The 16333-nt window shown below is 40.2% G+C and overlaps 2 protein-coding genes across 2 annotated transcripts; both read left to right on the top strand.

The window, feature by feature from the left end:
* The first annotated feature begins 248 nt into the window (after positions 1–248).
* Positions 249–2147, top strand: LOC137026181 (protein-lysine 6-oxidase). The gene is made up of 6 exons (XM_067393433.1): positions 249–478; positions 834–942; positions 1198–1329; positions 1536–1692; positions 1774–1869; positions 1948–2147. Exons 1-6 carry the CDS (start codon positions 331–333, stop codon positions 2065–2067), a joined length of 762 nt encoding a protein of 253 aa, XP_067249534.1. The 5' UTR covers positions 249–330; the 3' UTR covers positions 2068–2147.
* A 2418-nt stretch (positions 2148–4565) lies between these two features.
* Positions 4566–15188, top strand: sncaip (synuclein, alpha interacting protein). The gene is made up of 10 exons (XM_067394231.1): positions 4566–4671; positions 5298–5368; positions 7247–7310; positions 7432–8147; positions 8369–8548; positions 9660–9773; positions 9847–9972; positions 11631–11800; positions 11882–11968; positions 13909–15188. Exons 2-10 carry the CDS (start codon positions 5312–5314, stop codon positions 14774–14776), a joined length of 2382 nt encoding a protein of 793 aa, XP_067250332.1. The 5' UTR covers positions 4566–4671; positions 5298–5311; the 3' UTR covers positions 14777–15188.
* Positions 15189–16333: the final 1145 nt, after the last annotated feature.

The raw sequence follows: 16333 nt of genomic DNA, 5'->3' as shown, positions 1-16333 counted from the left end.
GAGCTTCCCAGAGTGTCACGCGCACTTTCTCGCATAAACGCCGCTCGTTCTGCATGTATTATGGAGCGCAGGGCCCGCGGAGGTGTCGTTCTGCTGTTCTTGTGTGTTTGTGGTTGCGTTCCGACGGTTTTCTCTCAGTTGCACGCCGGATCGAGAGCGGCGGCTCGCGCGCAACAGGCAGGTGCGCTGCGCGCGCGGACGCGATGGACGAATAACGGGCGCGTGTATAATCTGCTGAGTCGCGGATCTGAGTACGTGCCGCCGGTGAACCGAGGAGCACCTGCACCGGACGCCGTGATCAGTCGGAACGCGAGCTCGGGTGATGAGGGGATGGTGTCCGATGACCCGTACGATCCCTACAAATCCATCAGGTACAGTCACCTCAATCCATACTACAACTACTACGACTCGTACTACAGACCGAGACAAAGAAGCACGCAGAGGAATAACGGCCATGGAACCAGATACTTCCAGAATGGTAAGAAGCAATCTAACATCAGGGAACGTTCTGGCAAGGTTCTCTCAAAACGCTTTTCCAGTAACTTTCATTCAAAGTTATCAATGATCTCAAAAGGTTAGCACAAAAACATTATTTATGGAACTTTTTTTCTGAAACATTTCATTTAGATGTTTTTTAAATGTTACTACTTGTTTCAGAACGTTCAGAGAACATTCAAGTAACGTTCCCATAATGATAAAAAAAAAAATCTCTTTAAGTTTTCTCTAACGTTCAAATAACCAAGAAAAAACTGACGTTTCAATGTCCAGAGAACATTCAGAATTAAGGTTTTCATAACTAATAGGACTGTCTTTTTGATTATTAATATTATTAGGTCTGCCGGATCTGGTGGTGGATCCCTACATGATCCAGGTGTCCACATACGTCCAGAGAGTTCCGATGTACAACCTCAGATGTGCTGCGGAGGAGAACTGTCTGGCGAGGTCCGTCTGATCTTCGGTTTGCTCTCAGTTCACTTTGAATATGATCAGTGATGATGATGATGAACTCTTAAAGATAAAGGTTCGGCACTGATGGTTCCATGAAGGACCTTTAACATCCATGGAAACTTTCCATTCCACAAAATGTTCTTTAGATTATTAAATTGTTCTTCTACACTAAGAACGGATCACTGAAAAGTTCTTTGGGGAATCAATTTTTAATTTTTTTCCCTGAAAATCTCCTTTTGCGTTCCTCAGTTCGGCTGCAAACGCGCAAGACTACGACACCAGGGTTCTGCTGAGGTTCCCGCAGCGCGTGAAGAACCAGGGAACCGCAGACTTCCTGCCCAGCAGACCGCGATACGCCTGGGAATGGCACACCTGTCACAAGTGAGGAAAACCACACACACTAACGCCGTTTTTGATTGAATAACTGTTAAAGTGGCACATGATGGTGAAGTTAAAGTACATAAATGACATGTTAACATTGCTGTGATGTGGTTTCAAATGAAGCTGCTGAAAAAAATATGTTATAAATAACCAATATGGAATAAAAGAAATCATCTGTATAATTCAATGTTTGTTGTGTATTTCAGTCACTATCACAGCATGAATGAGTTCTGCCATTACGACCTGCTGGACTCCGGCACACAGCAGAGAGTCGCAGAGGGTCATAAAGCCAGCTTCTGTCTGGAGGACACGTCCTGTGACCCGGGATACTACCGCCGCTACGCCTGCACGTCCCACACGCAGGTGCGTAATTACTGCTGCGAGTGCCAACTGCAACTCAAATGACAGAGACAGTTTCATGTTATAATTACTCTGACGCCATAGGGTTTGAGTCCTGGATGTTACGACACCTACAGCGCAGACATCGACTGCCAGTGGATCGATATTACTGACGTTCAGCCTGGACGATACATCCTCAAGGTCAGACCCTCAGTCATGAGTTTGTAAGGATCGCTGGTCTTCTTGAAGTCGGAGAGGTTTTGATGGTTTTTATTCCAGGTTACAGTAAACCCAGGCTTCCAGGTGTCAGAGTCAGACTTCAGCAATAACAACGTTCGCTGTGACGTTCACTACACCGGCAACTACGCTCATGTGTCCGGCTGCACCGTGACCCCGTGAGTACCGTTTCTGCACTTTCCTCATGTGTCACATGTCAGAATATAAAGAGAGTCACATCCAGTCCCTCTCTTCACAGACACTGAGGCAGGATTCTCTCAACGGTCCAGCAAACATCAACATCACCTGCTGTTTATCACCGATCATCTGTGCAAAATGAAGCCAATATCTGTATATCTGTAAAAATTATACTGCAGTAACTTTCAACTGATGCATCTAATACCAGCTAACAAAAATGTGTTTTAAGAACGTTTTTCTAACGCTCTCATTAAAGGGATAGTTCACCCAAAAATGAAAATTTGATGTTTATCTGCTTACCCCCAGGGCATCCAAGATGTAGAGGACTTTTTTTCTTCAGTCGAACGCAAATTATGACTTTTAACTGCAACCGCTGCCGTCTGTCAGTCAAACAATAGCAGTGATTGGGAACTTGAACAATAAGAGTCGAGAAAACTTCCATAGACAAATCCAAATGAAACCTGCGGCTCGTGACGACACATTAATGTCCTAAGACACGAAACGATCGGTTTGTGCGAGAAACCGAACATTATTTATATAATTTTTACCTCTAATACACCACTATGTCCAACTGCGTTCAGCTTCCGGTTAGTGAGGTCAAAAAACGCGTTGTGATGACGGAAGTGATGTCTCGCCCATATACTTCAACGAGAACTAGACATCACTTCCGCTGTCAGAGCGCGATCAGACCTCACTAACAGGAAGCTGAACGCAGTTGGACATAGTGGTGTACTAGAGGTAAAAATTATATAAATACTGTTCAGTTTCTCGCACAAACCGATCGTTTCGTGTCTTAGGACATTAATGTGTCGTCACGAGCCGCAGGTTTCATTTGGATTTGTCTAAGCAAGTTTTATTTACTGTTATAGTTGAAGTTCCCATCCACTGCTATTGTTTGACTGACAGACGGCAGCGGTTGCAGTTAAAAATCATAATTTGCGTTCGACTGAAGAAAATAAGTCACCTACATCTTGGATGCCCTGGGGGTAAGCAGATAAACATCAAATTTTCATTTTTGGGTGAACTATCCCTTTAAGTTATGAAAACGTTATGTTCCCTGAACGTTCAAAACGTCCAGTTTTTTACTTGTTATGTGAACGATAAAGGAGCATTCCATTCTTCAGACATTATGGGAATGTGACGTTTGAATGTTCTCTGAACGTTCTGAAACTAGTAACATTTAAAAAATGTTAGATAAACATCTGACTAAAATCCATAAATAATGTTTTTGTGCTAAAATTTTGAGAACATTATTAAAGGGTTATTTCATCCAAAAATTAAAATTGTGTCATTTATTACTCACCCTAGTGACGTTCCACATCCGTAAGAACTTTGTTCATCTTCAGAACACAAATTAAGATCTTTTTGATGAAATCTGAGAGGTTTCTGTCCCTCTATGGAGATCCAACGCAACTACCACTCCAAGGTCCAGAAAGGTAGGAATGACATCATTAAAGTACTCCATGTGGCTCCAGTGGCTTAAACTCAATTTTAATCAACACGCATGCATCATGAAGCTCTCGTGAACTTGTTGCAGATCAATATTTTTGTAAATAGAGTAGTAAATTATGTTTTTTTGTTCAAACAAAGCACTCGTGTCAGTTCATAAAATTGAGTTTAAGCCACTGGAGCCACATGGAGTACTTTAATGATGTCATTCCTACCTTTCTGGACCTTGGAGTGGTAGTTGCGTTGGATCTCCATAGAGGGACAGAAACCTCTCAGATTTCATCAAAAAGATCTTAATTTGTGTTCTGAAGATGAACAAAGTTCTTACGGATGTGGAACGTCACTAGGGTGAGTAATAAATGACACAATTTTAATTTTTGGGTGAACTAACCCTTTAAAGACCAGATACCTTTAACATTACTGGAAGAACGTTTGTTAGTAACGCTGAGAGAACCTTGACAGAACGTTCTGGGAACATTCCCTGTTAACTGTTGCATACGGTATTATGTCATTTTGTCTTAATTAGTCGAGGGTATTTTCATTTTGATATCCATATTAATCGAATTGTTTAGTTTAAATGATGTATAGAAGAAAATCAGGAACGTTTAATGAGAGGCTGAAAGTGTGAACGTTTTTTTTTCCAGATTCATGTTTGATATTATATCACACATTTATATATTAGGTGCTATTGATATTATTGTCACTTTAGTTTAGGGAGCACAAACCTAACTTGAATAAAAGCAGATGAGAATATTTTTTCTTAATTTTCATGTGTTCTTATTAGTTGAAGGAAGACTGGATGTGTGTGTTTGTACTTAAACATATTCTGGGGAAAATAAGTGAGTTAAACCTGACAAAACCTCCGTTCTTATAAAAAAAAAAAAAACACTAAAAATATATAATTTTTGTTATGCTCGGGTTATTTATTTATTTTTATTTCATGGCAAGCTTTTATAATTTCTGCGCGTGCGTGTGTCTGTATCGCCCTCTGCTGGCGAGTCACCGTGTGCGCGCTGTGTGTCGGGTCGCGCGCGCAGAGGAGGCTGAGGGAGGCGCGCGCTCGTGTCACATTCTTCAGATGATCCGCTATTCAGAAGAAACACAGACAGACAATCAGCGACACACAGCAGCGAGCACAAGGTACGACACACACACTCTCACACACACACACACTGAACACAACACAACGGGCAAAAGCGATCAGAAACACACGAGAGGATCCAGAGGGAAACAATAAGATGGTGAGAGATCATCTGAGGGATGCTAACGCTAAAGCTAATGCTAGAAACAAAAGACTGACAGAAACAGGCAGATTTAAAGAGATAAACATCTATCTTCATCTCATGAATATTCATCAGTTTGTTTTTCATGATCGGTTATCGATGATTGTGTGTTTGATGTGAAATAGACACATTAAATCATGGTTCTGCTCTTATTGTGACTGATTCATCAGTTATTCATATTTGGTCAAAATATAAACAAGTTTCCTGTTCATCTGACGTCATCGAGGCCGCTGCTGGGTAATGTTGATCAGTGGTTAAATAGCTACTTAATCATAATTTTATTACTCGCTTCACCTCTGGTAACCACGCCCACTTTCCACTGTCCAATCAAGTGCTGATGGATGAGAGCAAGCCCCGCCCCTCGCTGTATGACGTCACATTCATGTTTGACTGGAGTGTGTATCAGTGATTATTGATCAATTAAATCGTGTGTGTGTGTGTGTGTGTGTGTGTGTGTGTGTGTGTGTGTGTGTGTGTTCTCAGAATGCTGACTGAAGATGGACGTTCCTGAATACCTGGATCTGGATGAGATCGACTTCACTGATGATCTACCCGTGAGTCCGTCTCGTCATGATCACGAGTGACTGGACAGATCTGCTCAGCTTCAGTCCGCATTCGTTAAAATATTTTTAATCTTAAAGGGATTGAAGCTTTCTTCAATTGAACACAAATGAAGATAATATTTATGAAATCTGAGAGATTTCACTTTACATTGAACAGTTCAAATAATTTCTAGCAGGCACACAAGATTTTAGGTTAATATTTCAGTGTTAATGGTCACATGACATGCGGCTAAACAAGTAAAATATGTTATTTTTATTTATTTTTATTTTAGGATTATTTGTTTATTATGATTTTGTTCATTTTTAGTTAGTGTTTTACTTAGATTTTTCTTTAAAATTATTTAATTTATTATTTTTTTATTATTTAGAAAGTGTTTTCTGTAGATTTTCTTTTGCTATTTTTTTTTTCATTTTCATAATGAATTTTTAGTTAACATTTTATTTTGATTTTTTTATTTTAAAATGATATATTTTTTATTTTTATGATGCTAAAATGTATTTTAAAGTTTACTTTAAAGATTTATTTAAAATATTTATTTCATTTTTTTCTTTTTCTTTTACATGATTTAATTTCATTAAGCATTTTATTTTGATTTGTTTTTTTAAATGATTTATATATTTTCATTAGTTTTTTGTGTTTTATTTAGAAATGTTCTTTTAAAATTATGTTTTTCTTTTTATGATTTAATGAATTTTTAAATGCTACAGTATATTTTAGTTATTTAATTTCTTTTTTTCTTTTTTATGATTTAAGTTTCAGTAAGAGTTTTATTTTGATTTGTCTTTATTTTTAAACCATTTATTTTTAGTGTTTTATTTAGATATTTTCTTTAAACTGATTTCTTTTTATTTTTATGATTCAATGACTTTTTAAATGATAATTTAAAAAAAAGGTTATATTAAAGATTTATTTAATTAGTTAATTTTCATGATTTAATCGATTTTTAGTAAGCATTTTTAAATGATTTATATATTTTCTTTTTATGATTTTATGAGTTTTAGTGAGTGTTTTATTTAGAAATTTTCTTTTAAATGGTCTTTTTCTTTTTATGATTTAATGAATTTAAATTAAATGCTAAAGTATATTTGAATTTTTCTTTCATTTTTAAGATTCAAGTTTATTTTTAAATGACATCTATTTTTATAATTTTATGAGTTTAAGTAAGTGTTTTATTTAAATTGATTTCTTTTTATTTTAATGATTTAATGAATGTTTAAATGCTAAAATATATTTTAAGTTTATTTTAAAGATTTAATAAATTTTTTCATTTTCATGGTTTAAGTTTTAATAATCAGTTCATTTTGATTTGTGTTTATTTTTAAATGATTTACATTCTTTATATGATTAAACGAGTTTTTTAGTTAGTGTTTTTAGAAGTTTTCTTTTAAAATTATTTCATTTTTGAGTTAATGAATTTTTAAATGCTAAAATATATTTTAAAGTTTATTTTAAAGATTTATTTAATTTTTATGATATAAGTTTTAGTAAGCATTTTATTTTGATTTGTTTTTTATTTTAAAATAATTTATTTCAATCTTTAATTTTCGGGATTTAATTATTAGCTTTTCATCAACTCATGAACTGCAGTTTGGGAAGCCCAGAAACTGTTTAAGTGTATATTAAATGTTACAGTATTGACGTATGATGAATACAGTAGATTACAGCCTCGTTTTGTAAAGGTCTTTATTGCTCAGATGTTTCCTGCGAGTCAAACCCATGACTTTGAACAACATTCATCCCTTCAGTATCATAACACACAGAATCGTGCACTGCTGGTGATCATGTGGCGTTTTTTCAGGTGCTCATGATGTCACATGACGTCACAGTAGTGTTTGTTGACCTTTAACGTGTCCTGATGTCTGTCACAGTACGCGTCCAAGAGCATTCCTGAGCTGTGCCGAAGACACGATGGACAGAGCGACGAGAGACAAGGTACGAGATAAAAATGACCTTTTTTATTTGCATTTCATGGCGGAATGGAGCTTCCATAGTAAAGCTGCTCTGAATTCATGTAGTGAAAGGCGTCATACAGATTCTTTTGATTGTTTTTCAGCTCCGTCCATCAACTGGGCTCGTACCGCGGCGTCGCACGGCGGAGCGGGAATCAAACCCACCGGCATCGCCGACGTCTACAGCAAGTTCCGACCCGTCAAACGCGTGTCTCCCCTCAAACACCAGCCGGAGGTGTCGGAGACGGAGGCCGACGGGAAGAGCGTGGAGCAGAGCGCGGAACAAAGCAAAGAGGACGCCGCCGTTTCTCCCTGCGCCGTCAAGAGCCGAGGCCTGGCGAACGGAGCTCTGTTTGGAGAGCTGGAGCACTACGACCTGGACATGGACGAGATCCTCGACGTGCCGTACATCAAATCCAGTCAGCAGACGGCTACTCTGCCCCGCGTGGCTTCGGAGAAGAGGAGCGCGGCCGCCAGCGTCAGAGGATCGACGCTCACACACTCCGAGAGCCTGAGCGGCGGGACGCAGTTCTGTGTGCTGTCGCCCGTCAACTGGCCCGACATGAGGAAGTCAAAGTCCGTGGACCTCAGGGCACAAAGCGCGGGATTCGAGCACGGTCACGGATCAGAGGCGGACAAGCTCCTGTCCGGCCTGCCCTTCCCGGACAAAGCCGTATCCGACGGCGGGCAGACGGCGTTCCCTCTCCAGGGAGCCAAAGGCACGAGGGGAGGCTTGAGAGCGTTTGGAGACGGCGACGAAGAAGCCAAGAAGACGCAGAACATCCTGAACATCGTGAGAGAGGGGCAGATCTCACTGCTGGTAAGAGCCGGTTCTCCGTCATTTAAAGTCTAGTTCCTGAAGTTGTTTAGATTTATATTCAACCAAGGTAAAAAAACACTTTAATTCTCTCCTAATATCCTTCAGCTCTTTTCTCTCAGTGTCTGAAACGCTTCGTTCAAAGATTCGCTCTCTCTAAACCCCGCCTTCCTGAGAGCTGCTCTGCTCTGATTGGTCGATCTGTTGTGATTGTGTCTGTGCAGCCTCACTTCGCCGCAGAGAACCTGGAGCGCATCCGAGACGAGGACGGGAACAACCTGCTGCACGTGGCTGCGGCTCAGGGTCACGCCGACTGCCTGCAGCACCTGACGTCGCTCATGGGCGAGGACTGTCTGAACGAACGCAACAAGCAGCAGCTCACGCCCGCAGGCCTCGGCGTCCGGGTACGTCCGTCTGCATCACGTCACGTCCGTCTGGTTGTTCGCGTCGAGCTCGGCTCTGTGCTAGTGCAGTTGATTAACCGCTAATGATTCATTAAATCTGGGGTCTTCAAACGGGGTCCCCGGAGTGTTTTTAGATTTTTATTTTTTTTTTATTTTTTATTTTTATGTCGCTAAAATGTATTTTAAAGTTTACTTGATTTAATACATTTTTAATAAACATTTTATTTTTATTTTTTTATTTTTTAATTATTTATCTATTTTCTTTTTATGATTTTATGAGTTTTTTTGTAAGTGTTTTATTTAATTTTCTTTTAAAATTGTCTTTTTCTTTTTATCATTTAATGAATTTTTAAATGCTACAGTATATTTTAGAGTTATTTACTTTTTTCATTTTTATGATTTAAGTTTCAGTAAGAGTTTTAATTATATTTGTCTTTATTTTTGAATGATTTATCTATTTTCTTTTTATGATTTTATAGGTTTTTTTGATTAGTGTTTTTAGAATTTTTTTCTTTTAAAATTATTATTAATTTCTTTTTTAAATTCTTTTTTACAAAATGATAGATGTAACTACATTAATAATTAATAATTTTATCTTCATTTTTTAAAAATATTATAAAGTTAAAAAGTTAAAAATAGAAAATAAAATAAAGAAAAATAGAAAAAAAAAGATAGAAAATAAAAATATTATAAAGTTAAAAAATAATATTATAAAAATTGTATTATTATTATATCACAATTCAAAACACAATATTTGACAAAATAATAATAATATAATTTTTGGACCAAATTGTGCTTCCCTGTGCTGTAAATAAATAGTTTAAAATGACAAAACATTTAAAATAAAAAAATCTAAATACAGATTATATTTTTATTTGTTTAATGGCATGTGGGGATGCAAAGGAGCAGAAAATTTCTGGTAAATTTCCAGAAACTTTCCAAAATTTCCTGAAAGTGTCTGGAAATGTTCTACCCCTTTGCATAAAATACACACTGTTTCCCTTCCAGGAAAATTTGATGACATCATCCTGCACTCGTAGGCGTGTACAGATGTTCGTCCAATCAGCTGTGGCGTGAACTAAACAGACTAAACTGTGTGTCGTTTGTGTAGAACGGTCATCTGGAGTGTGTGCGCTGGATGGTGAGCGAAACCGAAGCCATCGCCGAGCTCAGCTGCACTCGAGAGCATCCCAGCCTCATCCACTACGCCGCACGGCACGGACAGGTGAGCGACTCCGCCCACACGCCGCAGGAACGCTCCAGCGGTCACGTGACTAATCACGGCACATGTGTTGCAGGAGCGCGTCCTGCTGTGGCTGCTGCAGTTCATGCAGGAACAGGCCATTTCTCTGGACGAGGTGGATCAGAACGGGAACTCGGCGGTTCACGTGGCGGCTCAGTACGGCCATCTCAGCTGCGTTCAGGTGCTCGCTCATTTTATCTGCACTTATTTTGTCTGGGATGCAGTAAGAAAGAGAGACAGGAAGCGGCTCTCCCTCCCATTTCCTGTTGATGTTCCTGTGGTGCTGAGAGATGTGCCGGTCCAGCTTTCAGGATTGTTCTGTTTGGTCACAGACAGAAAGAAAAACATTCACTAACCACATGTCACACAAATGCACAAAATCAGCCTGCGAATGTTTTCACGAACAAAACGAAAGAGCCGTGAGGTTCCTCTGCGTGAGAATGTTTTGTGGAAAGCCCTTATATGGAGATGTTTTGACTTGTTTTATGCAAATGACTAACCTCAGGTATGCAGTCGCTTGTTTAAAATACAGCCAATGTGCATAGTAATATGCATGTTATTAAGCAACTGGTAAATAGTGAGACACTAAACTAAAGCAGGGCTAAATGCTAAGGATTTTTTTTTTTCAAATTTTTACTTGCCCCGCCAAAATTTTCACTGGCCCCACAAAAAATAAAAAAAATAAAGTAAAAGAAAAGAAAATGGGTCTAGTTTTTTGTTGTTTTTGATACATGTAACCTTAATAAGTAGGGTTATGACACCAAAAGCTACTATAATAACTAACTTAAATTTTAATTATTAGACAAATAAACAGTAAGTAATAAAATAGTAACAAATAATCAAAATATGAGTAATAGCACAAATAAATACAACAGAACAAACAAACATATAAATGAAATAGACAGTGCTTTACAACTTTTTCATGTAGGTTTAAACAGGAGATTTTCAGGTACAGAAATTGTAATCTAATGTATAACTATAGATTAAACTTTATTAAAGTTAATCAAGAGCAGTAACTGATGCATAAATAATGTTTTGAAATGTTGAAAATATAAAACGTTAAATACTGTTATTTGAAATTACTTTAAAAATGAAAAGACACTTTGAATGTGAGCCAGTAGGTGGCAGCGAATCACTGTTTAATGAGCGAATCATTGAGATTCAACCGATTCATTCAGGAAGTGTTGCTCAGAGACGCAAAACAATTCTGGAACTGTTTCAGTTGGCGAAACTGACAAGCGATTTGGTGTCTAAAATGTAAGTCACTTGATATTAAGTTCTTGTTCATTAAACTGTATGCTGAATAAAATCATCATCACATTTGTAATGAAGCTGATATTTGGAGAAAAACGGTGCTCTTTGTGTAATATTGATTAACTATATTAAATGATATAAATATAAAAGATATACAGGGTCATTTTTGCCCCTTATCTTGAATTCTGATGCATTCTAAAGGCATTTTAATAGATTAAATCATGCAGTGAATGCGTACACCAAATATGCACGCGCACTAGTCTAACCTACTAGACTACGCCACGAAGTGCATGCGTGCGCTCAGTGGGTGTTTGTTTGGTTTTTGTAAAGTGAGGGACATGCTTGATAATTTCAGATCATTAAATCAACAGTTACGATATCATAGATGATATATATCGCACACCCTACAGCACTGGCCCGATCGGGCGAGTGACCGTTCGCCTACTGTCCCGAGTGTCGTTCACACTGGCCCCGGGCCATCGGGAGGTCCTTATTGTCGAGCCCTGCTAAAGTGTTACCGCAAATGAAGAAATTTGTTAATGTGCTGCTGTCTTCTAACGTGTTTGTTTTTCTGCGTGAGCTCAGACTCTGGTGGAGTACGGCTCCAACGTGACCGTGCAGAACCAGCAGGGCGAGCGTCCGTCCCAGTGTGCCGAGCGGCAGGGTCACAGCACCTGCTCGCGCTATCTGGTGGTGGTGGAGACGTGCATGTCGCTGGCGTCGCAGGTGGTCAAACTGACCAAACAGCTGCACGAGTAAGAGACTTCATTCATGTGATGCGTTTGACTTCTGATGCGACCCATGAGTGACGCCAACATCTGTTTCTGACTCCACAGACAAACTACAGCACGGGTCGCCATGCAGAACCAACTCCAGCTGCTCCTGCAGACGCAAGAGCCCAACGGAAGACCTCGATCGCCAAGGTCTGTCCTCGATGAGCAGCGATTGTCCTGCAGTTTGATGCCAAGCACGGTTCAAATATAATGCAGAATGTCACAGCAAATTTTGGATGAACAAATCAAAAGTAGGGCTGTACACTAAATCAAGAGTCACTTCAGATAAAAGTTTGGTTTAACTTACAACTATTATACCTTAGAATGGACCTCTTAAAGTAAGAATAATAGTAAATAATAGCCATTAAGGGGCCAAGCACAAAGATCGCATGATAAGTCATGCCAACATGGCTGGGACCATCAGACCAACTGCAACAATGAGCAATTAAAGATCTATTAACATCATTTTAGGTAAAATAGCTGAAAAAATAGTCAACAATAATGATGATTTATCACTTTCGATCAATAGGTGGCGCTGTGACCCAATTGATGTATTGTGTTCAGAGTGAGCTGACAATGACACATGCAAAGTTTGGTGTCAATATGCCAAAGCATTGCAGAGATACAGCCTCAAGAGTCATTTTGGCATCATGCCTCAAGTTTGTTGCTGCGGTAAACGAAAATGGTTTAAGTCTATTAACACAAAACTTTTTGCCGGCATGGTCTGAAGAGGATACGATTAAATTTTGGTGGAAACCGGACTAACGGTCAAGGAGGAGTTCGAAAAAGTAGGTTTTTAAAGCAAATCAAATATTTTTGAGTACTGTCAGGGCATGGTGCTGAAGACACATATCGAGTTTTGTAACGATACACCAATGCGTTTGTAAAATATAGCATTTTGCGACAAAATTCAAAATGCTGTGATGCCCAAAATGGCAGATATTGGAAAATTAGATAAAATTGGGTAACGTGCAACTTGTGATTTTGGCCAAACCATTCAAAAGTTTTAAGCAAAAATTGCCAGTTTTTTTGTATCTCCGGACCAGTAGGTGGCGTTGCTCCAAAACGCAGCATTTAACTTTAGGTCATACTCGAGATGACTTGTACCAAGTTTGGTCTGAATACGATAAAGCGTTGCAGAGAAACCCTCAGCGGTAACCAGAATGGCAACAACAATAATGCTCCGAGCGGCAGAAAACATGCCGGTTTGTTTGGGAAAATGAGCGAATACAAGAGCAAATTCAAAATTGCTGATATTGGAAAATTGGGTATCATCCGACTAGGCATGCTGCACCGAATCTAAAAAGACCTAAAGAGTCTTGTGATTACCATTTTTCGTATCTCCAGACCAGTAGGTGGCACTGCGTTAAAACGCAGCATGTGGCTTCAGGTCATACTCATGATGACTTGTACCAAGTTTGGTCTGAATACAATAAAGTGTTGGGGACAAGCCTCAGCGTTAACCAGAACAGCAACAACATTAATGCTGCAAGCGGCGGAAAACACGCCAGTCCATTCGGGATAATCCAAGAGCTTATTCAAATTGGCTGATATGGGAAAATTGGGTATCGTTCGGCTCTCCATGCCTCACAGAATCTAAAGAGACAAGTTTTGTGATTTTTGGCCAAACCATTCAGAAGTTTTAGCAAAAATTGCCATTTTTTCGTATCTCCAGACCAGTAGGTGGCGCTGTGCTAAAACGTAGCATGTAGCCTCAGGTCATACTCGTGATGACATGTACCAAGTTTGGTCTGGATACGATAAAGTGTTGCGGAGATATAGCCTTATGTCTATGTAAAACTTGCGCGTTGTTCAAAAACAGTTTGACGAATCTAATTGAATTCCATAAATTTTTGTCGGAATGTGGATCTGTGGGCTGCCATAGACTTCCAGAGCGGAAGTAGAAATGGTAGAAGAATGATCAGAACGGCAATGATTAGAATAGGTGCTTGCACACCTTCAGAGCTTGGCCCCTAATAATAATAATAATACAGTTTATTAACTACTGAAAAAAAGAATATGGTAACAAATAAACCATATTTCATAGGGCCCTCCATCAGAACTGATCGTCTCGCTCTCCTCTCTCGTAGCTCTCACGTTCCTCCGGCTGAGACGTGGCCTGAGATGACGCTGACGGCTGAAGTGACGGCTGATAACGGCCAGTGGGTCCTGAAGCAGAGACACACAGACTCGGATGGCGTTCTGAGGAAGCTGCTGGGAAAAGACCCGGCGAGTGCCAGAGACAGACTGGCGCTGGAGTTCCAGGATGGTGCCGGAGGGGTGGAGTCAGGGGCGGGGCCTGGAGCCGGACCAATGAGACGGCTGGGGATGGGAGAGAGGCGGGAACTAAAGTTGGCTCGTCTCAAGCAGATCATGCAGCGTTCACTTAGCGAATCAGACGGCGACGCGGCGTATGCTCCGGATGAGTCCAAACCCGCGGCCGGCGGCTCCAGGCCCGACAGACCGACCCAGCTGCCCATCGCAGAGGTTGAGGAGCACAAGCATGGCTCCACTAGCGAACGCAAGCTCTCCTTCGCGCACAGGACTTCCAAATCCGTGGACGCTTACAACCCATCTCCATCTTCAGACCACAGCGATCCCGAAACGAAAGCCGACGTGGCGGGAGAGTTTCCCGACGGCCAAAAGGTCGCGACGAGCCCCAAAAGTGCCCTCAAGTCCCCGTCCTCTCGAAGAAAGACCTCTCAGAACCTGAAACTGAGGGTCACGTTCGACGAGCCGCCGCGTAAAGACGGACCCGCGGCCGACGTGAAAGTCCCGCCCGCCAAAGACAAGGCGGAATCCGGGAAACGGCCTTTCGGAACGTTCCGCTCCATCATGGAAACTCTCAGCGGCAACCAGAACAGCAACAACAACAACACTCAGAGCGGTGGAAAAAGCGCCGGTCCGTCCGGGAAAAAGAGCGAATCCAAGAGCAAAAGCAAGACGAGTGCTGTCTAGAGCAGCCGACGCTACAGAACTATGATTCAGATTTGCACTCTGATGACCATTTAGAAACCAGGTGCTTGATTAATGAATCTTTTCGACACTATTTGCAGTCACACTTTCTTACATGCGAGTTTTTGAAATAGTAATTTTTCAATACTGTGATTTTGTACAGACTCAATAATCAAACAGAAGCAGCAGAGAATGAACAAGCGAACAAAGGAACGAACGAATGAATCATGTTCTTTATTCCAGTGCTGTACCTTCAGATTCTGACTGCTTTTTAATAACTCAAATACGTTTATATGTAATCTGTCTTGTTCTGAGTTAATGTATGGATTTATAATTTAACTCTTATGTTTGAATGCAAGAAATATGATATTATTGGAATCATTGTAACGACATTTGGAGGTTAAAATAAAGACGTTTTCACCTGTTAAACTGATTTAATGTTATCAAATACTGACAGTCGTTATTTTGGCTGCGTGAGATTCTCCAGCTTTGTTGTTGTTGAGCTGTTAAAGCTCCGCCCTCTTCTGGAAAGGGGAGGGGAGCAGCAGCTCATTTGCATTTAAAGGGACACGGCGTGTTTTTGCTCACACCCAAATAGAGGCAAATTTAACAAGCTATAATAAATGATCTGTGGAGGATTTTGAGCTGAAACTTCCCAGACACATTCTGGAGACACCAGAGACTGATATTACATCTTGTGAAAGTGACATTATAGGTCCTCTTTAATTAAAAGTGACTCCAATGGCAGATATTTGTTCTTGTTTTAAGCACAAACTCCCTTCATTTTGATTCATTTTTTCCAGTAAATGTATCTTGATTTAGGATGTTTAGATATTCAGAAACACTGAGGAAAAACATCATTTGTTGCACTGATGAATTATTGTGATACAATTTCCTCAAATACGAATCGAATCGTGAGTCAGAAGTGAGTCGATTCCCTGGAGTGTTGAACTATGAACCGCAGGTTTAATGCTCCTCGAAAGAAGAGTATTTCATTCCATACAAAAGCCAATATGTGCAGATGTGTGATGTTAAACTGATGAATTAGAGCTCGTTTGCAGGACGGCAGGAGCGCTTCGCACCTCTGAAGACGCCGGCGCTTTAATTGGTGCTGGTGTTTGAGAGAGAGACAGGTCGAGAGAGAGACAGACGGACAGACAGCGTGTTTAAGGCTGTTGTGCAGCATGAAAATGGAGGAGACGAGCGCTTGATTTGACAGGAGGAGAGTCGTCTATAGATTTTTGTGTCCATTGTTTGGGCTTATTTGTGTGCTGCTTTACTCAGTCAATCAAATATAATTGACACCGCTGGGCTGCTGTTGTTTCTGGATGACGGCGGTTAATGCCGCTGGAAAACAGCTGCAGGAAAGTTTCTCTGCTGAACGATGGGAAAAGGTTTCTGCCAGAACGGTGACAATCTTTCAGCCGTCAAGCGCATTAATTGATGCGATGATACAGATGAGGGATAATAATGTAATCAACCTTTAATTGTGCCGCTTCTGTTGCTGCTCCATCAAATACGAGCTGCAAACAATTCCACACATTCATGCTGTAATTAAAC

This window comes from Chanodichthys erythropterus, chromosome 9, assembly GCF_024489055.1.
Source record: "Chanodichthys erythropterus isolate Z2021 chromosome 9, ASM2448905v1, whole genome shotgun sequence".
Taxonomy (NCBI): domain Eukaryota; kingdom Metazoa; phylum Chordata; class Actinopteri; order Cypriniformes; family Xenocyprididae; genus Chanodichthys; species Chanodichthys erythropterus.
This window is presented reverse-complemented; position numbering and strand designations above follow the sequence as displayed.

What these genes read in the sequence shown, in the direction of transcription:
- LOC137026181 (XM_067393433.1), top strand. Translation starts at nt 331, where the DNA reads ATGGTGTCCGATGACCCGTACGATCCCTACAAATCCATCAGGTACAGT. An exon ending in GAGGAGAACTGTCTGGCGAG is followed by an intron (nt 943 to 1,197) that starts GTCCGTCTGATC and finishes TGCGTTCCTCAG; the next exon opens with TTCGGCTGCAAACGCGCAAG. An exon ending in CCTGCACGTCCCACACGCAG is followed by an intron (nt 1,693 to 1,773) that starts GTGCGTAATTAC and finishes CTGACGCCATAG; the next exon opens with GGTTTGAGTCCTGGATGTTA.
- sncaip (XM_067394231.1), top strand. Translation starts at nt 5,312, where the DNA reads ATGGACGTTCCTGAATACCTGGATCTGGATGAGATCGACTTCACTGAT. An exon ending in ACTTCACTGATGATCTACCC is followed by an intron (nt 5,369 to 7,246) that starts GTGAGTCCGTCT and finishes TGTCTGTCACAG; the next exon opens with TACGCGTCCAAGAGCATTCC. An exon ending in CCGCAGGCCTCGGCGTCCGG is followed by an intron (nt 8,549 to 9,659) that starts GTACGTCCGTCT and finishes TCGTTTGTGTAG; the next exon opens with AACGGTCATCTGGAGTGTGT.